The sequence below is a fragment of the Hypoxylon fragiforme genome (assembly GCF_022984875.1).
Source record: "Hypoxylon fragiforme strain CBS 206.31 chromosome Unknown GGS25scaffold_1, whole genome shotgun sequence".
Lineage (NCBI taxonomy): Eukaryota > Fungi > Ascomycota > Sordariomycetes > Xylariales > Hypoxylaceae > Hypoxylon > Hypoxylon fragiforme.
In genome coordinates, this window is record NW_026054756.1 from 2,715,540 (window position 1) to 2,740,498 (window position 24,959).

The window sequence follows — 24,959 nt, forward strand, 5'->3', positions numbered from 1 at the left end:
ACATCTAACTAAGAAGAACTTGTCTTAAGATAAGCAAGCCTACGGGGCCCCATGTGGTATACCGTACCTAGACGGGCTTCGCAATCGGGTCTCAGAAACTCCAGCCCCCGAGCCCTCCATGCCGTTGAGTAGTATTCTGCCATGCAAGATAAGAAGTGGCGCGTAAGAAGGAAGGTAACTAAAAATGCATTTTCACACTTCTCCGTCAGCAATTCGGGATGGATTTGTCCTAGTCTCTTGGGCTCTTCGACTGATCAGCGTCGATCTCACCTCATCATGGCCGCCCTTTGCGCCCCGAGGCTACAGAGATTCACATGGTTAGGTAGTATTACATAGCACTTTATAGATAGATATGCACCTAGGTTAGGTATGCAGTCTCTCTATATTATAATCGCACAGACTCTTCTGTATACTCTTCCATGCATGGTCCCACCTCACCTGTCCCCCATACTCCTACTCACTCCCCTCTATACAACGGACTTGTGCCACATTACAATTAGTCAATCTGAGAGTATATGATAAATGGTCTTTGCCTTTCCATTATATTGACACATGTAGGCCCGTCTGAAACATGAATCCCTTAGTGCTGGGACTTTCTGTCTGACTAACTCCTCCTCACAGGGTGCCCACTTATCACATCATATTACAGGCCCATCAGTGTAGCCCTATTACCATAGTGTCGTCAACGTTGGAACCAGGACTGGGATTATAGATTAACTCGTTTCCCAACATCGTCGGTTCACAGTACCAGACCTCTAGCTAAACCACCTTAGCTATGTCGTCGACCGCATTAAAGTATTACCAACGCCCGGGGCATGTCATTGCTGCCGGAGTCGTCCTGTCCGTTATTGATATCATATCTGTTGCGCTGCGGTTCTGGACTCGCCGGAAGCAGCATCAATCTCTAAAGGCCGATGACTGGCTTCTGATACCAGCTACGGTATGCATCTTTCTCATACGCTATGGACAGTCTATTAGACACATGCTAACACAACAACCCGAAAAGCTCATCACAATTGGTATCGGCATATGTCTGGTCTATGGCGTCTCGCAAGAAGCCCTCGGGTTTCCCTTCAAGATCGCCCCAGAGGATATAGAGAATTCTCTAAATATTACTTCAGTACAACTTTCGATAGCCTTCAAAGTACGCATCATGCCTTCTTACTCGCCTACCGTACCTACACCACCAACATTGCATCTCATAAATTCTAGTTATTGCTCCTTTACTAACGTGTTATACTGCATCAGATCGAGTTCTCGGTCATCTCGATGCTGCCGCTCGCACTCGGCTGCATCAAAGCCAGCTTTCTCTTCTTCTACCGGCGCATCTTCTCCGTCAACAAAAAGACCGACATCTTCCTCATCGGCATGATCGTCCTCGTCGTCCTGTGGACGCTGGGCTTCTTCTTCACCGTCGTGTTCGAGTGCGGCACCAACTTCTGGGTGGTCTGGAGCACCGATTCGGCGTCGGCCAAGAATCTGACGACGCACTGCATCCCGACGATGCCGCTGGCGCTGTCCATCGGGATCACAGATTTTATTACGGATGTTATCATCATCTCTATCCCGGTGCCACTTGTAAGTTTCTTAATGTCTCTGGGGAGTTGTCCGCGAGTGTTCTAATATAGTGGCTAGATTTGGCGCTTGAACTTTTCAACCAGCAAGAAGGTCGTGGCCAGTGCCGTGTTTCTCCTAGGAGCAGTGTAAGTTAACATTCCGAACACCGTGATAGGCACGCCACTAACATAAAACTAGGACAATCGCAGCATCTTTAACACGGCTCATCGTGATAACCAAAGACGTGCACGCAGCCGTCGTCTTCAACCCCTACGAAGACGCAATTCGTAAGTCTTGCCCCTAGGTCATGCCATAGCGACCTCGCTGCTCATACTCCCTCGCTAACCCTATCCCCCCAGTGGTCATCACCGAGTATCTCTACTGGGGCGCCATCGAATGCGGCATCGGCGTCCTCGCCGCCTCCCTGCCCACGCTCCGCTATCTCCTCATCGACATGTCGCTGAAGTCGGTAATCGACAGCACGTGGGGGTCCCTGCGGACCAAGCGCTCGCGGTCGCACTACTCGAGCAACAGCGACGAGCAGGCCATCCACGTCGACCAGATCGTCAACGTGGACTACGCGAAGCGGAAGAGCACGTCCATGCACTCGCAGTCGACCTCGCAGACGCAGGACCGGCTGGTGCCGAAGCACCACGGGGTTAATGGGGCCGAGGCGTACTCGATGAAGGACTGGAGGATTTCGGGGAATGTGTAGACGGGGGGCTATGGAGGGTACCTAGGCTCTGTGGTGCAAATGGCGTTGGATAACTGCACTCGCTCTGTTGATCAGATCGTCGTTCTTTCCAGCGGGTTGGGTAATGAGCAACGTACAGCCTGTTAGCTTCGCTCGTTAGGTACTACCGGGAGGAAGATAACTAGGTATCTTTTTTTTTTTTGTGTTTGGGATGTTTTTAGCAGGTGTTATCAGGGGTCTATAGGTTGGAGTATAGCATGTTGCCTGGGAAAGTAGCCAGGTGCATGCATGCCAGTGTACCTAGATATAGTGTTTTTTTTTGTTTTTTTGTGTGATACCCTCAGATACAGCAGCGGGGTATATGACTACCCCTGAGAATAGGGGTAGTTAAAAGGAAATAGGAAATTAACCCACTCCTACCTGAATTGACTTTCCCATGAGTGCAATCAGGAGAGAGGATACGAGTATCGATTCTAGATATAAGTAATCTCGCATCATTGAACCTAGCGATTGGTATAACCCAGCAAACGTCACACTAGATCATCACGTTGATTTACTGATGATCCAATAACTACTTCTTGGTGTTGAATCTTGAGTTATGGTCAAAACCACTTGGCCTCTTATTTTCTCGATAGAAGACTTGTTGAGGTGCCTGGACACTTTCCAAGTGTTGATCCAGGTACTACTAGTAGTACTACTAGGTATGCAGGTTAAGAGTATGCATAATGGTGGTCATGTGCGTTCAAGGAATCATTGAGGCTTAAAAGTTTATCTTTTCAACTCTCGCAGTTGGGAAAGTACAGCCAGTAACTAACTACCTACACACGTAGCCCATGCCTCAGATCTGTTTCAAGACCATTGAATGGCACCATGCTATGATGAGCCCTGGGATCTTTCAAGTTGGGATCCACTCGCTAAGGCCTACATAGGTATCTAGGTACATATGCTGGGTACAATACTAGGTACCTTGTTGTAGATACTAGGTAGTTACCTTGTAAGTGAAGGTCTCTTTAAACATATGCAGCTGTTTAACATGCAAGACTTGCGCCGATTAATCTAATGACAGAATAATTGCGAATTCTCAAGATCTAATCTAATCTTGCACCCAGCGGTCAATCCTTAACTAATATGTAAGTAAATTAGGTACCTAGATTTATTAGTTATTGCCAAAGATGCCAAGCCAAGATACTGAATACTGAATACTCAGGGGCACATTGGATCGCTTGGGTACCCGTTCCATTTGTTTCGAGCCCACCCCCAATCGCGGCCCCTGAGAATGGGCAACAAAGCTTCAACAATCGACTGATGATGAGCCGAGCGACGACAACTTCAAGTTAGAGAGCCAAGGGAGACGGTACTTTGCCAATACCACCTCGGTACTTTTTTGCCTAGCTCATTTTTTCTTCCTCTTCTTTTTATTTTAATACATATATGAGCCGCCCGCCAGGTCGCGACGAGCTTGGCATTTCGTAGTAACTAATTAATACTATCAAGCTGAGCTTCACTTTCAATTCTATTCGCATTTTCATACCTTGCAATTAAGCTACGTCCTTATAGCGCAGTACTTGTACATTCACAGTACCTCAACTACAACAATAACCTACCTACCTAATATCCAGCCGGTCTGCCATCACCACCACCAACCTCAAAAGTCATGCCTGCCATAGATACCCAACTAATCGCCCGCGAATTCCCGCTGCTCGTCGCGCGCGGCATGAGCCACATGAGCGTCATAGCAAAACGGGAAGTCGATCACAAAGCGGTAGAGACATTCTTAGTGGGTTAGTAATACCTGCTTACCTACCTACCTGCCCGAATCTTGCGCTGACTCCTTTTTTCTCTTCACCTACATAGCATTCACCTGCATCTTCGGCATCGGCGGCTGGATATTCTGGATGGTTCGACAAAAGTAGATGATGGGCGAGGATAAAAGGAAAGAAAGGCGTTTTATTTTGCAGGGGGGGCAGGGCCCCCTTTTATACGAAATCCACGAAATTCTCCAGTGTTAAAGACTTTCGGAGTTAAGAGACGGTTATCTCAGACTTTCAACTCTTTCTGATAGATACCTACCTACTACTGAAGATACATAGTATATACCTAACTGTGTATACATCAAATAATCAATAATTGAACTCAAAAAGAAACAAAGAGAAAAAGAGCCTACTTACATAGATGCGTAACCCCCTTTTCAAAAAAAGTATCTTAATATGGGCGTACAGGGCGATTTGATGATTAACTAACTACATCCACTACATACAAAAGTATTTCCATAAACTCATGGCGCGTGCATGATTGCCAGACTCGTCATCACGAACCCGAAGAGCAAGAACACGCGGTCCACAGAACGATTGATCGAGTGGATTAGTGTAGATTGATTCTATGATCAGCGACGAACTCGAGCACATAAGCACATAAGAACATAACTACCTATTAACTAGATGCCTAAAACCGTAAGAACACCGCAAGTCAGTTAAAGAAGGACGATGGATGTCAGCCGGTGTGATTAACTACCCAGATAACTACACTACCAAGCCAACGTATGTACAATACATACGCCATACCTAGCCTAACATGCCGATCCATCCGCCGCACGGTAACTTTCCTCAGCTCGTTACTACGACGTACATACATAACCACCTGGGCACTTGGCAACTGTGAGGGCGCTGCTGCGCTACACTACACCAGGGAACGACCCGCCAAGACGGCAACGCTGATCATGATCTGCTAACTAACTAACTAGCCCCAAAGAAAAGGATCCGCTGCTGACTGACTGACTGACTGACTGACTGACTGGCTGGCGCTTATGGAATCCAGTAAAATGTTCTATTTCCAATTTCTAACCTGGTAACTAGGTTCACAATGCTACTGCCCAGGTACTGAGAATTGGCCAAGCTACATACATACAAGCACCTAAGTTTACCCACCTCTGTAACATAGTATTAGGGAATTAATAGTTATGGGTTAGGTTAGGTTAGGTTAGGTTAGGCGATTATCGCAGACGTCTCCAGTTCCAAACATGCCAGCAACCAAATAGTTACCCTCCAGGGTTGGCTGCTACGATGCAGAACCGTTCGTAAACCACCAAACACCACAAAAACTGAAGATCGAAGTGAGATGCACTGGATTCACCTACCTAACCTTAGGTACCTAGTTACGTAACCCCGGTAGGTAGGTAGGTAGGTAGTTGGAGGTAGTTAGTTAGTTAACTGGAAGTACGTAAGGAATCTAATCCAATCCAACCCAATCCCCCCTTGTTTCCACATATTTACATACATAGTTAACCACCTCTGAGCCGCTCAACACCACAGCGCCGCGTACATACAGTACATACCCAGCTTCCTTCGTCTCAACCCACAACCCCCCCACCGCAAAACACCTGGGCAGCGTTCATTGTATGTACTTGTACCTACATATGCTCAGGTGTAGTTAGTTACATGCGATACATATACTTCATCTTGTTTGGTAGTCTCTGTGGTGCTTAGTCAGAGGTGTATGCGAAACTCACATGTTTCTGTAATTGATCGATCGTAGGGCATACGGAAGGTATCGAGGTTTAGTTTTCTGCCGCCATATTAAAGTAAATGGCATTGATCAGGATACAGAAGGTTTCATCAATAACTACTTGGAACACTGCCAACATGGTAGTGAATATCTACACAAGGTCAATGGTATAAGGAACATACCCTTCTTGTACTCAATCATAAACACCAGTCGAACCGTTACAATACAGCACGATCAAATAGTGACGTATTCCGTTTATGTATGTCAGGTGGAAATTACTTTATACACAGAAGATGTGAACAGGACAATGCGCGCATACGCACTGAATACACATTGCAGATCCAAGTTCGCCATGCGATAGGTCAACCCGATGCTAACCGAACCTGAACAAAGATCATACCCTCATTAGAACGCCAATGATACCGGAAACCAATTTACAACTCCTGGGGTTTTACGTGCGCCTATATGAGTAAAGGCTTAGTTGGCCTCCTAAGTTATATCCTTCCTTCTACTCGCAAAGACTTCAGTTTGAGTATCATCAGTGGTCGTAACCAGCCCCGCGCTGCCAAGGACTGTACGCATAGTGTCAGCAGACGATTATCAACAATTACAATGTAGTATGGTAGGGAGGTAGGTTGGATTCTTACTTTGGGCTGGGGGGCGCTTTAACACCAGATGGGCTAGAGTTATTCTGCGAACGAGCAAATGAAGACATAGAACCGTTATAGGGACTAACGGTTCTATTTATGGGATCAACGGGAGATCGAGGAGGTGCGAAGTGAGAGGGCGCGTGACGCGTGCTGTTGCTAGTCGAGTTGGCACCCGAGTTCATTCCCTTACTATATGGGTGGTTCGGATTGAATTCATCGTCATCGTCCAAGTCGACACCGGATGAATAACCAGGCTTCTCACCACGAGCGGTTATCGCCAACGCGTCCAGCTCCGTAGTCGTCGCAAGCTGGCTCTGAGACTTCATAAAGGAGGTGCGATCATCGGCCATGAACTTGTACCGTCCATCTGGATTTCCGTGGAAGATGACAATTCCAGTCGTGACGATCAGCATTAATAATAGCACCAATGTACAAACCGCATTCATAATCCATAGCACGACGCCCACCACACCGGTAACGAGAGGCGGCTGGTCAAAAACCTTGGTAAATATAAGGAGGAAGATGGCGTTGATTAGGTTGGCGGCGCATATGGCGATGTTGAAAGAATTCGTCTTCTTGTCCATCCAGGGTCGCAGCACGGCAGCGGCTACTAAAGCTGCAGCCTCGATGAGAATGAATGCAATAGCTTGAACTATACCCGAGTTTTGGGCGAAAGCGATGAATAAGGATTTTACAACAGTATACCCAAGGACAGGAACAATGAAGTAATAAGCCGAAGCACGGAATTGAATATAGAGGAATCCTGTAAAGGGGGAAGTTAGCAATTGTACACGCATCTCGTCATAAAGCAAGTCTTCGATATTGCAAAAGTCCACCTAGTCCAATATTTACTTACCCCATTTGTTCAGAGTCTGAGGATCAGAGAACAGAATATATGCAGGATTTCTATGCATGGCAACTGAGCGATGGGCGATGCGAATGACCTTGTAAGCTGCCCATCCCAGAAGGGCATTGATAGCAAGCAGAAAGAATACGGCCAAGACCATCAATGCAGGGGAATCATTCTGTGTGAACTCCCAGAAGGAAAGAATTGTGACAGCAGGGTGTCCTACAAGAGCCATTCGGAAAAGGACGCCTTTGAGCACAGTTACTATATCCACGAATTTAGTATTAGTTGGCCAAACGGTCAAGTAGAAAGCGCAGCAAGACAAGAGATCAAGGCTACTTACGCCAACCGTTACGGAATTCGAGAAAGGTATCTTTCTTGATCCAGCGCTGCTTTGCGGCAAGTTCACAGAATCCCTTAAATGCGCAAATGCAAAGCGTAGTCAGCACCATGACGATGTAAAAGAAAACAATCCCAGTTAGGAAGAGGTTTGAACTTTCAATGCCTGCTCGAAAAGCGACACGCTGGATGCCGTATACAACGTAACTGCCATACTCGGTTTGAATGTTCGCTCGTTTCATCAGGCTCGAGCCATGTTCTACCACAGCACGAGGGAGTAGTGCTACACCGCGTTCAAAGAGATTTACGGCTCGCTTTTGTACTTCAACAGAAACCGAGCCAATTGTATCGACCTGCGTAATCAGTGTAGACGCCTTGCCACCGGTAGAACGCTGATACCAAGTGAAGATATCCTGCACTAAAACAATAGTCAGTAAATAACTTTGGGAATATTTGAACAGCATCATGTCCTATCGAGAACAAAGAAGCCAGGAATAACCAAGGATTGACATACTCCATCGAACATTTATAATACCCATGCTCCATTGAAAATCCTGTGTCCACGATTGTACAACCGGAGGTAGAGGAATTCCAACGAGTCCAATCATAGCTTGAGCCTGGAAGTAGTTCATCAAGGATAAGGCATTTGCGGCAACATGTGAGGCAGCATTCGTGTGGCCTAGACCGGATAGAAATGCTGACGACGCAAGAGCTAGACCGGCAACGATGGCTGAGGCCCATTTAACTCCAACCAAATCAACCGTCTGTCCGTTCGAAACCAATGCCTCCACACAGGCGACACTCTGTCCAGCTTGGGGTCCATTAGTAGCATTGATGAAGATTTTAACCTTCGCATCCAGGTCGGGAAAGTTGTAGGCGATAGAGGGAATATTCCGTGTGGCCTCGGGGCTGACGGGAATGACAAAAGGGTCTCCAATCTTTCCAGAGGTCATAGGGCAAAACCCAGGTAAATTGACATCGCATGGGTTGATAGTAGTATGGATAATCGAGTAGCCGTAAGCGCTAATCTCGATGTCGAAGACAACACGAGCTTCAATGGTAGAAATGGCCGAGATATTGCAATATGCGGTGCCAAGACTGGGGGTATAGACAACATCAAATAAGCTGGCTGAGAATCCCGAATTCTCCTGGCAGATGTTCAGAGAGGTAGACTGGAGTATCTTTTCTTCGGCTGCTGCAGGAAGGACGAGTGTCGCGAAGGACATTGCCGCCAACAGCGACGTTGCCGTTGGGAACAACATCTCTTTCGACTTCCTAGCTACCTAGGTAGATACCTAATTATCAATTACCCGGTAAAAAATCGTGATGATTTGTGTTTCTTCTTTTGTTATTTCCCCCTCCTTTGTTAGCGTAGTCAGACTTTGCGATCAACGAAAGCCACCAATATCGCCATGTAAATACTGAAATAAACAGTGGCGTTTTCTGAAGTGCCCCTCGGCTTTTTTCCCACCTCAAAGCGCGAACGAACGAAGTCGATCTCTGATTAGTTGTGCATATAGCAGGACCCGAGGAAAATCTTTAAAGGCGCCTCGAATGATTGTGTGTATATGTCTTGTGTGTGTGTGTGTTGTCGTCGATAATAGGTGGTAAAACGAGCGAAATGCACCACCCGGGTTTCAAAGGCGACAGGAGTGGGTGGGCGTTGGGGAAAGGAAAGGTAAAATGTGAAAAGAAGAAAGAAGTAAAATCAGAACAAAAATGAAGGGAATGAGAACGATTGTACTACCTACAGCAGGTACAGTTGGCTGCATCTGTGTAGTAATAATAGTACTCCGACGTTCCTGGGGTAATAACCACCCACATATGTACAATACATACATACCAAAGTACCCGTCTACAACATTGAATTTGTACGACATTGAACATTCAAGTACATGTACTGCACTTGTATCCAAGTATCGTAGCAACGGGTGATCTGACACTTGACCGTGGATTGTAGCTACATACCTAGTTATTGGTTATTGAATCCCATCTGTGCCGCATATGTCACGCCCCATTCGGTTTTTGTCTCCTTTGTAATAGGTTGCTGCGTTTTTCGATGTAGATACTGTAGCTACATAGGGCAGTGCAGGTGAAGGTACTCAGTACTATGTACGACATGGGGGCACAGCCTCACAACTTGAACAAACCTGAGAGGGCACTAAGTACGACATGAGTGAGCACTATAATACGAGAGGTTTTATGACTAGATGCTCGTAGAAATCTGCAACATACATGCCCACTTATATGTATGTTTACTTTCGACAACTCTTAGTTTGATATAGTCAAGTTGAACCAAGCTTGGCAAACCGTTAATACTGTTGCCGTTAAACTGACCATCTAACCTAAACACTTAGCAACATATTCAAGCTTTTGGCGATCTGACTTTTAGAGGGTTGGCTTTCGGTAAGAATGTTTAATACAACGTTGTAGCCATGGTAGGTACTTAACCGCCTAGGGCATGTACGACACCTTGAACCCCATCGTCATTTACAATTGATCCCTGCCGCCAAGGTGGGGTAAGGATGAGGTTATCAATTGATATACCTAAACAATCTCATTTTGGATCCTTCTGCCTAATAATACATACATGTATGTAGTGTATGGTTGCTCCCAAATTCAATGCTCTTCATATTGATCAGCGTATCTCAGGCTACAGTGAAACGCCTGTGCCTCAGTTATGGTAGAGAAAACACCCATCAGTAAAAAAGAACAAGAAAAGAAGGAGATCCATAGAACGTTTATCTTTAGATCTAGAGTGATGCAGGAACGAAAGGCTAAAAACGAAAATAATTCAGGGGTGATGGGGTAATGCGCAGATGGATCTTATGTAGCGTGATCCGGAACCCCAGTTCCACCTGCCAAAGAACATGCCTAACCTACTACCTACCTAGTACCTAGTAGCGTAGGTACCTCCAGGGCTACTTTTAAGGTACCTAGGTAGGCACCAGAGAGGGTTGCCGATAAGGCAAGATCTCTAGATTCTTAGGCTACTAGGTATGTATCTTCAATGTTCTGTGCATACTAGGTACAATGCCATACATCAATGATAGGTACTTATTATATACTAGTGCTGACCTCTTATAGCACTCAGTTCTCAGATCTCAGTTCTTGATGATGCTGATTTGGCAATTGGGTACCTTCTTAATACACAGCCACTCGTGTATATGGAAAATGGGCACAGATAATTCTTCGTGAGACATGAACGGCTTCGCTTAACGGGACACCGTGCTACCGCGTGCTACCCGTTGACATATTCAATTATGAAATCTGAATATTTTTTTCTTGGCTTTATTATTTGCTAATCTTCTTCTCCTTTTTCCTTTTCCTCTCCTTTGCACTCTTTCAAACAAAAGGCCGACGTTTAGCATGGATACACCACTCTCCATTCTCTGGTGGTTTCGTCGTCATAATCTACTAGGACTTATTAGAAACCCCAATATTCATTCTCGTGGCAGCGATTCAGATTTGCTTCCAAGACAATGCGCAGAAGATTAGACAGCATAGCTTAGGTAATCATGAAAGTCTGGGAATCGCCCGAGGGAAATTCAATCGAGCCGTTTGAGTCAGGCGACGTGGTTGATAAACTGTTTGCTTACGACTTCATGGGATAATTCCGATGTTTCATATGGATATGTACCTACCTACCTACTCAGGTAGGTAGTTATATCAAAGATGCATACGCATATCTTTCTATTCCCCTTGGTATACATCCGTCTCATTGGTAACCTATAACTAAAAGATAAACAGTCTCCAATGTGGACGTACCTTTTCCCCTCCCATCCAGCAGTCGGCATGCACCCGTTACTTAATGTTCAGGTACTTGAACGCTAAGATGGCTCTTTCACTACCATTCAGGGACAAGCCGCCAACATAAAAGCGACCTCTTCGCAGGCTCTTCTCAATAGAGCCATTTGACTGTCGTCGCTAGATCTTCGTGTCCCCAATTTCAGTGAGCCTCCCTTTCCACCCAACGCTGAGAGCATCCTTCAACGCTGTCTACACTTCAAGCCGTGAAACTTGAGAATGGGAAGCCCCACAGCGATACCTAGCTGAGACACTCACGCACCCAGAGCCCGATGAGGGTTGATAGGGGTCTGGCAGGATGGATCCTTAACGGATCCTCCACTCCGGCACCCAAGATAGAGTTCTAGATTTGTCTGACCTCCATGTCTCCCGTTGACAGATGCTTGATCCTTCGGCTCCCCCTGTCTGGAAGTGAGGCTCTTGTTGGTAGGTACTAGGTAGCTATGCTGCACGGCCGCTGATATAATCAGGGCTGAGGTCGTAAAAAGAAGCTGGGCTAAGTCTCATGATAGGCCGTTCTCGTCTATGCCGATGAGTCGCTGGAGAGGGGGTTTGCTATCACGAGACGGAACAGAAAATGCAGAACAGTATTGTTGTCATATAGGGGCTTCTAACATCTTCCGAAAAATGGCAGGGGCTAAATATACACGTAGCCCCTTTTATTCTGCCCAGTCCCTGGGTAGACCCTTTGACAGTTGATGTTCAATATACGGGTTCTAAGTTTACTACAGAGATGGTCGTAGTCCATGAGCCACTTACGAAGGAGATATACAATGTACGCTCCCCGATATCTGCGTGTCCCCAGGATGATGTTGCCGGTGCCTGGGTCCCGATCTCTTGCACAGCCCACACTCCCGCGAACTGGGGTTTCATGAGCAACAGCTAGGTACCTAGCCAGTCATAGTACCTCTAGTTGCGCTCACCTATTTGCATCCCTCAAATCTTGGAGACCCTTTGTTTTTTTTACTTTCCAAGATTCTTATACTTGATGCCTGCATTCTGAACTGGCTTGATCGCCACAATTCAGGTCGACTTGGATACGATATGCCCGATCAGAAGGTGATATACTGTGTAGACACTTCCGATGTTTGGGTTTCATTCAGTAACAGGAGGTGTTCAACATCGTTGTCGCGCAGGAGCATATTTCGTTTGCAGTTTTTCTGCCGAGAAATGGTTTGGCGTTGAAGATAGACATACCTAGTACAGTCAAATGGATGTGCCCTAATTATAGAATCAAATGTACTGATAGTCTACTTGAAATACATTTCATAGAGAATGTTTCCATGTCAGCGTTATTGTTGCTGCTGGTTTCCAAGGTTGATGATAGTGACAAGCTACTAACTAGTACGCTTATACACGAGACAAGACACGCTTGAATTTACCCATGACTGCCAAAGAAGCATTGCCTCACTGTCGTGTTATAAATTAGATGTTGTCAATTTCTTGATGAGTTAGGTATGGAAGTTAAGCCACTTGACGGAAGGCAGTACAGTCAACCACCTACCTACGTAGGCTATCTAGGTAGTATTCAGGGGCATCCGACATGCTCCCCGCACTTACCACACCCACCTCTACTCACCGGCGAGAGCCCTCCTAAGTAAACAATAAGAGCTCCAAGGCTATTTCTGCCGAGCATTCGTGCTCACTCACACTCTCGTTGTTCATTAACGACTCCACTACCTACCTCATCACCAATTATCTCCACACCCCTCTCCTTACCCCTTCTTCCCCCCCTTCCTCTTATCATGCTTAACAACAACCCAATCCGCCCCATCCCTCTTCGCCGCTCTCTCCGGCGGCAGCGTGTGGGCATCGATATCAGAGGGGCCCTTGTAGGTCGAAGGCGTGTCTGGCTTGCTATCCGTATGTACAGGAGCGCTGATACTATACGGAGGGCTCGGGGCCGCACCTAGCAGGTTCGGGTTTATGGGGGCGTGTGCGTGTGCGTGTGCGTGTACTGCTACTTCATCGTTAGGGGGGTTTTGTGTGAGAGGGTTGGGGTTGTTGGTGAAAGGACAACACTTGCCCGGGCCCGCGTAGGTACAGCCGTGGAGCAGCTGGTGGTAGGTGAGGTGGGGGGGTTGGTCGTGGGTAGACGGGGGTAGAGGAGTATTTTCATATGGGTGCATGGCTAGGCCGCCGTTGTTGTTATCGACAAACTGTGCGAAGTATCTTCCGTTGAACGTGCTCGGTTCCTTGTCGTAGTAATAATCATCCCAGTCCATGTACCTTTGCGAGCCCGACTTGGGAGGAGTACACGTACCTAGATTTGGATAGGGGAGTTGGGGCGGATACATGACGTTTGAGACACCGGCACTGGCTGTTTGGCTAGTGATGGTGGTGTACCCGGTGAGGGTGGTAAAGTCAGCAATAGTTTCACTGTCAGCATCAGCGCCGCGCTCCGTGGAGTCGTCGATGGTTTTCGCCGGTGAATATTCTTCGTCGGGGGTCCTACGCTTCGTCAGTCTCTAATAACTAGCAGTCTGGGGTAGAGTCCGACTCACTCTATCTCCATGATCCATTTTTCTATACGCTGTATTTTGTCGCGTTGTGTATTAGGGTCCATTACACCGGAACCTCGGTGTCTTTGGGCTTCTTGGGCATTGCGAAAGGACTCCCATTGAGCTCGATAGGCTTCATATCCGCCAGGAGGGTAGTCGGGGTCAGCCACGTGGTTCGTGTGTATTGCTACCGGCGTGGTCGGTACTGGTGGGTGGCTGGAGCGATATCCTCCATTACGGGACCGCTGTTGGGTCTCCTTTGAAGGGGGTTGCTTCGGATGTTCCTTCTTACCTGTCATGCTGGGATAGGAACTGGGTTGAGGAAACGGTTACGATCTGTTTGACGGGATATCTTGTTAGCTAAACAAGCAGGGTGGTCAAAAGGCTAGGTATATGCACATTGGGTATGGAATTTCCAGTGGGCTGTGGTTGCTTTAAATAAATATTTATTGAGGTTCCTTCAGGGTCGATTAATGCCTCTAAGTCACACGACCAGAATGAAGCTGAGCTGTCTACCTAGAAACTTATCGAATCATACACTTTGCGTATCAAGTTTGCTCAATTTACGATGATAAAACTCATTATTTAAACCCAGTGAATCACAAGAAGCCAGTTAGTGCAAGATACTTCATTGTCGTAGATGGAGCGCGTGGCATCTTAGAATATTAATGAAAGATTCTCACATAGGACACGTCCGCCACCACACCAGCAGAGACTAAATGGAACTCTCCCACTTGGTGCATGAATGCCAGTTGTCAATATTATTGGAAATTATACATCAGGACTTTGCAATATCATAAATTTCCAAACTAAGATATCTCACCGTAAAACCAGCTTGAGAGTGTATACGATAAATTCAACCGTTTCATATTGTCGGCAGTTTTTACTACAGACCTAACCTAGTATCCTTCTTGAAGCTTTTCCTCTAAGCTTAAGACGAGCTACATTAGGGGGATCTGGATGTTTAAATTCTCGTCACGTTGCTTTCAACTTCATTCTAACCTACAGTACAAATGTTGAACAGACTGAGAGCAGATTCTTCTTGTTGTCTTGGATTGATGTTAGATGTAGATTACTTTTGGAACATCTGGCAGCAATTCCTTACCAAATTACCAGAAATCTTATTCCATCTTGTATTAGTAGATGCCGAGTCTTTATTTCTTCAAGTGAATAGGGGCTTTACATGATGAAAAGATTTAGGCCTGAGGTTGGTCTGAGCTTAAAGCAACTCCCCTTTCTTTATTGTTAGATTAAGTAAATAGTTAGTTGTATTAGAGCCGAGATTACTAGTTGAGCTAATCTTTACCAAATTTCTTTTTTTAGAAAAAAGCGGACGATGAGTTCGTAACTTCGTATTAGTTTAATAGAAGAATAAGGTTTATCAGGGCGAGATTGATGAGATATCAAACGAGATATCAAACGAGATATAAAACAGGACTGGGCTATGCTTGGAGCCGGTAGTTTACATTTTTGGGAGCGTTTTGGTTAGCTGTTGTCGTTATATGAGGTTATTGTAACATTCGTTCCTTGGATGGATGACCATTGGTACGCGTATTCTTACTAGCAAGGAATACTAGAATGACGTTTGTTTTGAAGATGTTAAAATGAGATATAAGAGACTGATTAGTTAGCAAATTAGATGCGGAATTGCCGCCATTTGTCAAATCCAGGCGCTATCATCCACCGGAACACCTAGGACAGCAAAATCCCCTATTCGACCTTTTCTAGCCCGAATCCCAAACAACGGTAGACCTGACTAACACCGCCGTTATTATCGACGCTAATGTCGACTGCAGTAAGTTTCCGATATAGCACAATCCAGAACAAGGGCATATACGTTAGTGGCAACTTTGGAATGCAGTTACGAAAACTAGCGCCGTAAGTGCACGTCATGAAAAGGAGCATCGGAAAGATAAGGAGGTTATTAGTACTATGAGTTCCATCCCGAAAACGAGCCCTTAGGCAGTAACGACTAACACAGGGACTGTCAGGGACTGCCCAATGTGGGGCGGCAGCAGCTTGTGGAAGGAGGTTGAGGAGGCGGCAGTAAGGTTGGCGATAGTCTAATGCATAGCACTTTTCCTACTAGGTAGGGGGAGCACGGCCCATTCATTGGTGGGTTTCATTCGCCTTTCGCATCCTGAATTGAACCCTCCTGATACCGAAAAAGGTGTTATCTAGGCGGAGATGGCGAATCCATATGGCGATTATCATTTCCATGTTCTGACTTTGGCTGTTAGAAAAATCGGGATCGTACAAAGCGACCAATGATGCCAGTGTGCAGTATCAGAAAAAGAAAAAGAAAAAAAAGCATCCCAACCCGAGGAAACGGGCCGGCTACCTATTTCGAAAACTTCGGCTCCGTTCTTCGGATGCGATCGTCTGTGCGTCGAATCAAATCCAGTCACCTTGCGAAACGGTACCGACGAAGAAAAAAAGTCCCTTATTTCTGATGCCACAGTAGTTTAGTTAGTTAAACTGACCTGCAAGGAAACGAGTAGCAACCCAATACAATATGGGGTATGGCTGGGGTAAAGACGTCTCCACCAAGTATTATATCTTAATCCCTGAGTAGCGTAGGTAGTGTAGGTAACTACATGTAAGGTAGTAGACAGCCAAGACCTAACAAAGTTCCTCCCGGAATCATTCCTTGTCGGCCCGGAGCCAGCCCTGGAGATCGATGATTCTTAGGGTTGGAGGGGTATATCAATGCCATAAGGGGGATAGGGTATAATATCAGACGAACATACTATGTAGGCAGGAAACCTTGCATGCCGTTATTGGGTACTAGGTATAGTTGCTAGGTAGTCATCCTTGTTATATCAAGCTGTGATATCAAGCTGATAGAGGATCACTTATAGGGTTACACAGCGTCATGACGATACCGTTGTTACCGTTGTTGTGTAGCTTCAATATCTTGAAGAGCTAGACCAGGTATTTACATGTGAGGTAGGTAAAGAATACATAATGAAATGGAACCCAGCAGGGGCTTAAATATGGAGCTCTAAATATGCCTACCTAACCCAACTGCATCAAATTTGTACATACTGTATGTTTCCATATGGATACCTACTGCACACATGATAGTATATTGGTGGAGAGTCGACCTGTCACAATGTTGTCGTATGATATTCATACATAGTAGTTACATACCTACCTACCTACACTAGGGATTTATATACTAGGATATCATAGCACCAAGGGTTAACTGCTGGATCTTGTTGCTTCTTTTCCTATCTTGCCTTGGTCCGATCCAACGGCCGTCATAACCCGGGCCCGGGTGCGGCCCGCTGTTGTGACTTCTGCTTGCACTGGTTGGCGAACTAATCCAACCACATTGCATTCATTCCCTTGCTTTCAAGGTTACTTGACTCGACGTACAGGTAGTTATTTGCCTTGCACCAACACACTGGGACTGATACAACCGTCCCAGCAATCTGCATAGCTACTGTACATACATATATGCATGCATACCTACATATAACCAAGTACCCACAGACATTTCACAGGTATGTATTCATTACCACATACTATGTAGGCACACAACATTCCCTGCCCTGCCCTGCTCGCCATCTTAGCGTACTTCACTTTTCATATCTGAATAAGATATTGTACAATACCGAGGTTGATACGAGCCTATCATGGTCTTGAAAAAATAGAAATCTTCACTTGATTTATCTCATTGGTTACCTAGTAGTTAATAGTAGAAACAGCTGGAACTGCTATCTTCAGCAGAATATCTGATATTGACCTTACATCGCACACTTTTACCAACACACACCCCACTTTGATTGCCCTCGTTACCAAACTTCAATATGGCCCTGTATGTTTCTTTTCATCCTTTGGCGCTAGGAAGTTCAGATTCCTGGAATCCCATTACCTACTCAGTGTACTCACTCCTACTTCCACTCCCACTCCCACCTCCCATGATACATAGGTAGTACGCAAGCCTTTTTTTTTTCCCTTCACCGCCCATCATCTCCAGTAAACGTGCAATGCTGGTTGTGATAGCTTAGATGGAATGGATTATCGCTAATCTACGAGGCACATGCTCGTCTCCGCATAGCTGGGAACGGGACTGGAACTGTTTCTGGTGATAATCCTCAGGCATCATCGTTGGTTCACGATGATCACCGCAGTTTGCATATCTGCAATCGGGGGCAGCGATGTATGTTTCTGGTATTACCGACATTTGCCGAGCCCATCGTTGCCGCCTGCGCGGTGTAAAGGACCTTGCGGATAGTGGGAATCGTTCCTCTTCGTGGTGGAGTTATGGGATTATTTGTTTGTGAGCTGGTGGTGTTCATACATACCTACCCTTGCGTCGAACGAGGAAGTACGTACACTATAGCATCCCTTGTCATTTTTTTGTTTCCCTATCTTCCCATGGGCACTGCCTAGGATCGAATCCCCGTGGGTTGCTCTAACTAGTTATGTGGCAAGGGGTTGCGATTGGGCGCTAGGGCTTTCTGTCTTAGCCTCCCCATCTGTGCGCTTTCTTCTCCCGTGCCCTAAGCTTTCCTTCTTTCTTCGAAAATCAAAGCGCATCACGATTGCGTGAAAAATGTGATGTGACGCGAGCACAAGAAAATAGATCGGCAATACCATATCTAGTAGCTTAACTAGTGCCTGGTATCCATTTCCATTCCGCTCTTGGTGGGCCGGCGTGCATCCCTACTAGATTGTACAGCTGGAGAATTGACCTCTACCACTGTCTTGGGTTACGTGCCTAGGTTAGACAACTTACACATGCCGCTACGTGTCTTCGGCACACCAAGCCCTCTGTCTTAGCATTCTATATGATACTATGAGGTAGGAATGTAATCATCGGAAAGTGATTTGGTGTCTTGGCTTAATCGCCATATTAAGAGGCAGGTGAAAAGCTTGTGCCGTTTAGCCATGGATGTAAACACATGCATGGGATTACGGTTCGGGGTAGACAGAAGAGGACGAAGGAGAGGCAAAACTCTGGTAAACCCGGAGACAGCGAAATCTCCTCGTATTGTAGTTATCTTCTAGTTAGCTTATTTTGTGGCCATCTTAACCAAAGTCTGCTGAACCAAGGTAGGCTTATGTAATTCCGCACTTTGCATATCATATTCCGCGTGTTTTTCTTTTTTCTTTCCATTTTTTTTTTTTGCTTTTGAAAAATCTTTACCAGCGCATACTTCAAATTATCGTATTATCAGATCGGGATCACCTTAGGGCATGAAGTTCCAACGCGGGATGTTGGTCGTTGCCTTACCGCTGCGGGACCCGACAATTTCTTCAATGTAGGTAAGGGATGATCGACCTATCGGTCGAGAACAATCTCCTTTGATATTTTCTTAGTTAGGTAACATAGTACATAGGAACCTATATCAGTACCTACATAATATGTATGAACATGTATGTGTGATGGCTTAGGGAACCACGTGTCACCCCCAAATCCATACACACTTCCAAGCCCATCAAATGCATCTATGGATCCATATTGTTCCATATGTTAGACATTTAAGCTGAGGTGTAACGGGTTTGAAGACTATTATGGAAATGCCTACCTAGGAACCTAGGTACTTACATATAACGTACAGTGTATAATTTCCTATACACAATAATACAGCACTGTATGTGGCACTTACTGTATGTACATAGTAAAAGGACCATGAGTTAACTTACACTTATGTACATACACATCAGAATATAAAATCACATGACTTCGTTCTATACTGACCTCTTTTGATGTCATGTTATCTACTTAGATATAGCATCTAGATATAGCACCTAACCATGGCAGGTAATACGATTATGCTTTGCGGCTCAGTTAGATAGTATCTAGTATCTAGAATCTAGAATCTAGATAGATTAGATAGGTAGTAGGTAACAATACTCTCTAGAGTCTAGAAGAGGCACGGCAATGTAACTTTCCACAGGTTCCACGCGGGTATGCATGACGTAAAGCATCAATGACTATATTTGGAACTTGTTCCCATATTTATATTTATTCTTTTGTGTTCTACCGTGTTAGAATTACGTTTTGGTTCTTACCAGTTACCAACCTACCTACATACACATCTCCACTCCAATCAATCACTGCCATTTAAAGGAGTCTTAAGTGTAAGAAGTCCATTAATCATTAATGCATATCAGTAATAAAGCCTTACGAGTCCGAGAAATCAAGGTTTGAAGTGCTGGAAGGGAACAGGCATGAATTACCGAATTGGATCTAACCTTGGTAGTAACTAATCAGTCTTATCGCTTACTTCGTAAATGGTGCCATCCAAGGATTGATTCTTGATCTAACCCAAACACGAAACAGCCCTACATACATATACCTCCACCAGGTAACTATACTAAGAGGACCTAAATAGTGTACCGGATTTCTATAGACTGTGGAAAGCTACCTAGACACAATTCTTAGTAACTATTTCTTACATCACGCTCTTGTAGCTTTTAGGCAGTCCCTTGAGGAAAAAGTACAAATTCTATATTCACATGGAACGGGCAAGTCAAGTGGCTTGTGCGTGATGGTACCTAGTTATCATGGATTCATGGTACTAATAAGTTATAACGTCTTTCCAGTCTGTCTGGTTAACTGGTACACTAAACTTTACCATCCTGGCGGTGGTCTTTAGTCTATCGCTTGGCTAGGTACCTAAGGTAACTAGGCTGCTAGGTATATTCCAAGAGTATGTCACATGGTCCTACCTAGGTCACTTCATCCAATAATGGCCTTGGGATCTCAGCTTGGTCCACAAGAAGTAGCCTAACGAGGGCGGCTCTTACGGGTCGGCAGGGGTATACTGGGTCAGGGTTTAATAACTAAAAGTCGGTGGGTGTTTGGAGATTCACACCTTTTGCATGAGTTTTTGCATACTATGCAGTATGCTCCGGCGAGGTGGTATGATTTACCTACATACCTAGTATGAACTTATGTATGACCTGTTATATCACTGGTGTACGACGTATAGTATGTAGTTGAATGTAGTTGAATGTAGTTGAGAAAGAGAGGACCTTACCTTTATGCCTATGAGGAAACTTCTTCGTCCCTCTTTGTCTCTTTCAAGTCCAAATCCAGTAAATTGTAGGTTGGTGAATCCTGAAATCACCTTCAATCCCGAAATCCGGGTTACTCGGAAACAAGTTAATTTCGTGATCTGCCTCAGGTTTCGGGAACTACCGAGATTGAGTATTTAAAAACCTGTACGTAAATTTGGCGCTTCCTAATAGAATACCCAGAAAACCCAAACATGTCTTTGGAGCTAGTCTCACGTACATCCCATGGGTTAAACGTGGTACTGCCAACCCGACAGCTAGGGCTATTCCATGTGAGGTATATGAAGGACATAAAAAGAGAAATTATTCCTAGAACTCCAGAAGTGACGAAGTTGAATTTGGTCTATCGGTAGCAAACATTACGAAATGTCCCACAAATTGACTATACATATTACAGGCACGCATAATAGAACTCCGAGTTATAGGCAATACGTATAATCCTAACTCTGTTGGGTAGTTAGTCGCAGGTAAGGGCGAGTATCTGCTAGGTAACTACCAACGGTGTTCTATATGCATGTCTGATGAAAAAGAACTCCGCTCCCCGGAGAGAGATGTGTATATTTAAAGCGGGCATCTTCGTTTAACATAGAAGCCGTCTCTACTTCTTGCTCTCAAACCACCAGGCCTTGACCCGTTTCCTGCTCATTATTATACTATACAATATGGAGCCTAGTCTGTCCTCTTCTAGCTTTGCCTACGAGACCCTGGTCGAGAAGGCTTACCATGACTCGACCAAGTCAAGCCCGCTATCCGTAAGCAACAGCAGCTATGGCCATTTGAACCAAGCCAAACATATCACGATGCTGACTCGGCCACAGCTCAAGTCGGCGCTGTCCAAAGCCTGGGAAGCCATCTCTATTGCTCACCTCATCACCGAAAGCAACATCAAGTCATACGTCCAGCCCGTGGCGCTCTTCGCCATCCTGAGTGTCGCCTCCGGCCGCGTCACCACGAACCCCAATCCCACCTGGGCAGACCTCATCACCATCGCTCCGCGCGCCACCCTCTACGTCTGGCTTTTCGTCTTCTACGCCGACTGCAGCAACCAAAAGGACCCTTCCTCCGTAGAAGAGGACCGGCTAAACAAACCATGGCGGGCCATCCCCTCCGGCAGACTGACCATCGAGGGCGCGGAGAAGTTCTACATCGCCTCGATCATCCTGCTGTTACTATCCAGCGGCTTGTGGCTGGGCGGGTTCCCTGAGGCGGTTATATTCTTGGTGGAAATCTACGTCCATGACTACGCCAGCGGCAATATCTCGTGGTGGTCCAAGAACGCCATCAACATCCTGTTCTACCTGACCGCGCAGATCGGCGCCACCCGAGTCGCTGCCGAGTCGCTGACCTCGAACTCGATGTCCCGAGCCGGCTACGAGTGGTGTGCGCTGCTTGGCCTCCAAACGTTCACGACGATCCAGATCCAGGATCTGAGAGACCAGGAGGGCGACAGCATTCGGGGTCGACGTACGATGCCCATCGCCATCGGAGACGTAACCACGCGCTGGATAACCGCCTTCTTCATCACCTTCTGGTCGATTGCCTGCCCGACCTACTGGGAGATGGAAATCACCGCGGGCCACGTCCTGCCCCTCCTGATAGGTGGAGCAGTGTCCGCACACGTTCTGCTGTTCAGAACACCTAAGTCGGATCGCTTCAGCTTCCACTACTACACTCTTTTATGGCTCCCCTCTCTATACGCGATCCCGTTGCTCAGCCAGTACAAGTTAATATAGAGAGAGAGAGATGCCTTTTTCACAATTAGTTTTATATCCTAGTTTTTTTGTCAAAGCATCGGAACGACTTGCATATCATCTCAATGCAGAGACTTGGGGGAGGGAAGAAGGGGTGGGAATTAAAGGGGTGTTGGATAGGTTTCTTGGATATTGTGAGGAGCCGGTATGATTTCCAAGGTGGCTTTTTTTTTTTTTTGTCCTTTTTTGTTATACTCCATTTTGTCGCTTGTAAAACACCTTCATCTTAGATTTTCTCAACAAAAAGTTTTCATATATTTAGCCACTGCGTTGGCTCGTTATTCTTATCTGACTTAGATCATACTTATGTGACTGTGCAATGAGCTTGATAAGTAGCTACCTAGTATATACACTCTTTAATACCTACTAATTTCTACAGCTGCTATGCCAGAGATGTCGAGAATTCAATATTAGGCAATCATCCAGGTACTTTGCTAGTATCCTATAGACGGTTTCCTATCTGTACCTAGGTATGCAATAGTCTTCTAGATTATGTTCTTGCTACTGAACTTGATACATCATACGATACGATGCTACCTATGGTTAGGTGCCTTCTACCTAGGTAACCTGATATATCATTTTCGATTGTTTGGTGCCTAAGTGTCACCTAAGGCGCAATCGTCGTCAGCTTACCATTTCTCACTTCTCCAAGAAGCTGCAGTAAGACGCTTAATTACCCACCTCCTCACCAGTAGTCGTCGCGATCTATAAAGCAACATGACGACCCCCCCATGAAAATTTTCCGCTCCAGATTCTTTGATCTCTAAAGGCCATAACTACCTAATGTCGTCTGTTATTGAGGTGCACACAGAGAAGCTGCCAGCGGTCCCTGCCGACGTAACAGCGGGATGGCTAGGCTCTGTCCTCGGCCACAAGATCAAATCGATCACATTAACCGACACAATACTGGGAACAGGTAGCAAGCTATTCTTCACCATCGAGTATGCGGATGACATAGCCGACCCAAGCGCGCGGCCGATACACATCTGCGTGAAGGGAGTATTTGAGCCCGCGATGCTCGCGGCTCACCCCTGGACCCTGCTCCTGGCGAAACACGAGGCCAGGTTCTTCGCGAAGATGGCACCGATCATAAAACACATGGGCTACCCGAGAGGCTGGTGGGGCGGGACAAGCGACACGCAGGGCATCGCGATTATGTCGGATCTCACCCACGAAGGGTGCACCTTTCCAGGCGAAGCGGCTTCCTACCCCTTAGAGAAGGCGCTCGACGGCGCCGCGCAGATCGCCGGGCTGCACGCGCAGTTCTGGGGGCAAAGCGCGGAGCAGGAATTCCCTTGTCAGTTTTTGGGTCCTCCTGAGCAGTACAGCTGAAGGACAGTCGGTCGGGGTAAAAAGAATATGTCTACCTATATGACAGAAACTGACAAAGTGACCTACCTAAAATAGGGATAGAGAACAAATACGACATCGCGATGAAGCAAATCGTCGAGCCGTGGGACAGCGTCGTGCGCGAGCCCGGGCGCCCCGCGCTGCCTCCGTACCTCATGGACGGCGCGCGCGTGAAGCGCGCGCAGGCGAAGTTCTACGCGACGCGCAACCCGCGGTTCCGGACGCTCGTGCACGGCGACACGCACCTCGGCAACGTGTACTTCACGGCCTCGGGGCGGACGCGGTTCCTGGACTGGTCGGCGTTCCACTTCGCCTCGTGCTTCCACGACCTCGTCTACTTCGTGTCGTCGATCCTGAGCGTTGCGGACCGGCGCGCGCACGAGATGGAGGTGCTCGACCACTATCTGGAGACTTTGCACAGGCTCGGAGGACCAAAGCTGGATCGTGCCGATGAGGAGCTGATGGTGGAGTATAGGAGGTGCTACATGACGAACCTCATTTGGCCGGTCTGTGGGTACGTGCTGCAGACGAAAGAGCGGGTTGATGCGTTCACGGAGCGCACGGTTGCGGCGTGGGTTGATCATAGGGTTATTGAGACCATTGAGGCACAGCCGTAGGCAGTGAGAGCGAGTGTCAGCATGGAGGCATGGAGGCATGGAGGCATAAGTCTTTTTTGGGTTAAACGGGGGCTGTTTATTTTCTAAGGTAAGGGGGTGGTAAAACACCCCTTTCGTATCCTACGAATAATATACTGTTGGTAGTGTCTCATCCCGATTATATGATTGGGAGGATGCTGAGAGACTATTAGGCCAAGCCCACCTCTGCCAGATCCCCTTAATCGCATCCTCTAGGCATTACGTAGTTCCTCCGAGTTTCTTGATCAGCCCACCCCTAGGTATTTCCATCTCTAGAGAAACTTCCCATTCT

The 24,959-nt window shown here is 46.4% G+C and overlaps 6 protein-coding genes across 6 annotated transcripts; 4 read left to right on the forward strand and 2 right to left on the reverse strand.

Moving 5' to 3' along the window:
• Nucleotides 1–164: 164 nt before the first annotated feature.
• On the forward strand, nt 165–2,985 carry GGS25DRAFT_470957 (uncharacterized protein). The gene is made up of 7 exons (XM_049259298.1): nt 165–554; nt 622–940; nt 1,007–1,144; nt 1,249–1,578; nt 1,636–1,703; nt 1,756–1,844; nt 1,917–2,985. Exons 2-7 carry the CDS (start codon nt 776–778, stop codon nt 2,270–2,272), a joined length of 1,146 nt encoding a protein of 381 aa, XP_049121594.1. The 5' UTR covers nt 165–554; nt 622–775; the 3' UTR covers nt 2,273–2,985.
• A 329-nt stretch (nt 2,986–3,314) lies between these two features.
• On the forward strand, nt 3,315–4,384 carry GGS25DRAFT_470959 (uncharacterized protein). Its single transcript, XM_049259299.1, has 3 exons — nt 3,315–3,381; nt 3,459–4,032; nt 4,106–4,384. Exons 2-3 carry the CDS (start codon nt 3,906–3,908, stop codon nt 4,162–4,164), a joined length of 186 nt encoding a protein of 61 aa, XP_049121595.1. The 5' UTR covers nt 3,315–3,381; nt 3,459–3,905; the 3' UTR covers nt 4,165–4,384.
• A 1,906-nt stretch (nt 4,385–6,290) lies between these two features.
• On the reverse strand, nt 6,291–8,850 carry GGS25DRAFT_512487 (TRP-domain-containing protein; the record flags this gene model as incomplete). Its single annotated transcript, XM_049262793.1, has 5 exons — nt 6,291–6,324; nt 6,400–7,165; nt 7,259–7,513; nt 7,593–8,006; nt 8,103–8,850. 5 exons carry the CDS (start codon nt 8,848–8,850, stop codon nt 6,291–6,293), a joined length of 2,217 nt encoding a protein of 738 aa, XP_049121596.1.
• A 4,260-nt stretch (nt 8,851–13,110) lies between these two features.
• Nucleotides 13,111–14,195, reverse strand: GGS25DRAFT_517107 (uncharacterized protein; the record flags this gene model as incomplete). Its single annotated transcript, XM_049263327.1, has 2 exons — nt 13,111–13,846; nt 13,900–14,195. The coding sequence occupies 2 exons, from the start codon at nt 14,193–14,195 to the stop codon at nt 13,111–13,113; spliced, it is 1,032 nt and encodes a 343-aa protein (XP_049121597.1).
• Nucleotides 14,196–21,372: 7,177 nt separating this feature from the next.
• On the forward strand, nt 21,373–23,064 carry GGS25DRAFT_42187 (uncharacterized protein). Its single transcript, XM_049258575.1, has one exon. It carries the CDS (start codon nt 21,594–21,596, stop codon nt 22,662–22,664), a length of 1,071 nt encoding a protein of 356 aa, XP_049121598.1. The 5' UTR covers nt 21,373–21,593; the 3' UTR covers nt 22,665–23,064.
• GGS25DRAFT_42098 (aminoglycoside phosphotransferase) lies at nt 22,975–24,740 on the forward strand. Its single transcript, XM_049258560.1, has 3 exons — nt 22,975–23,152; nt 23,335–23,979; nt 24,090–24,740. The coding sequence occupies exons 2-3, from the start codon at nt 23,466–23,468 to the stop codon at nt 24,647–24,649; spliced, it is 1,074 nt and encodes a 357-aa protein (XP_049121599.1). The 5' UTR covers nt 22,975–23,152; nt 23,335–23,465; the 3' UTR covers nt 24,650–24,740.
• Nucleotides 24,741–24,959: the final 219 nt, after the last annotated feature.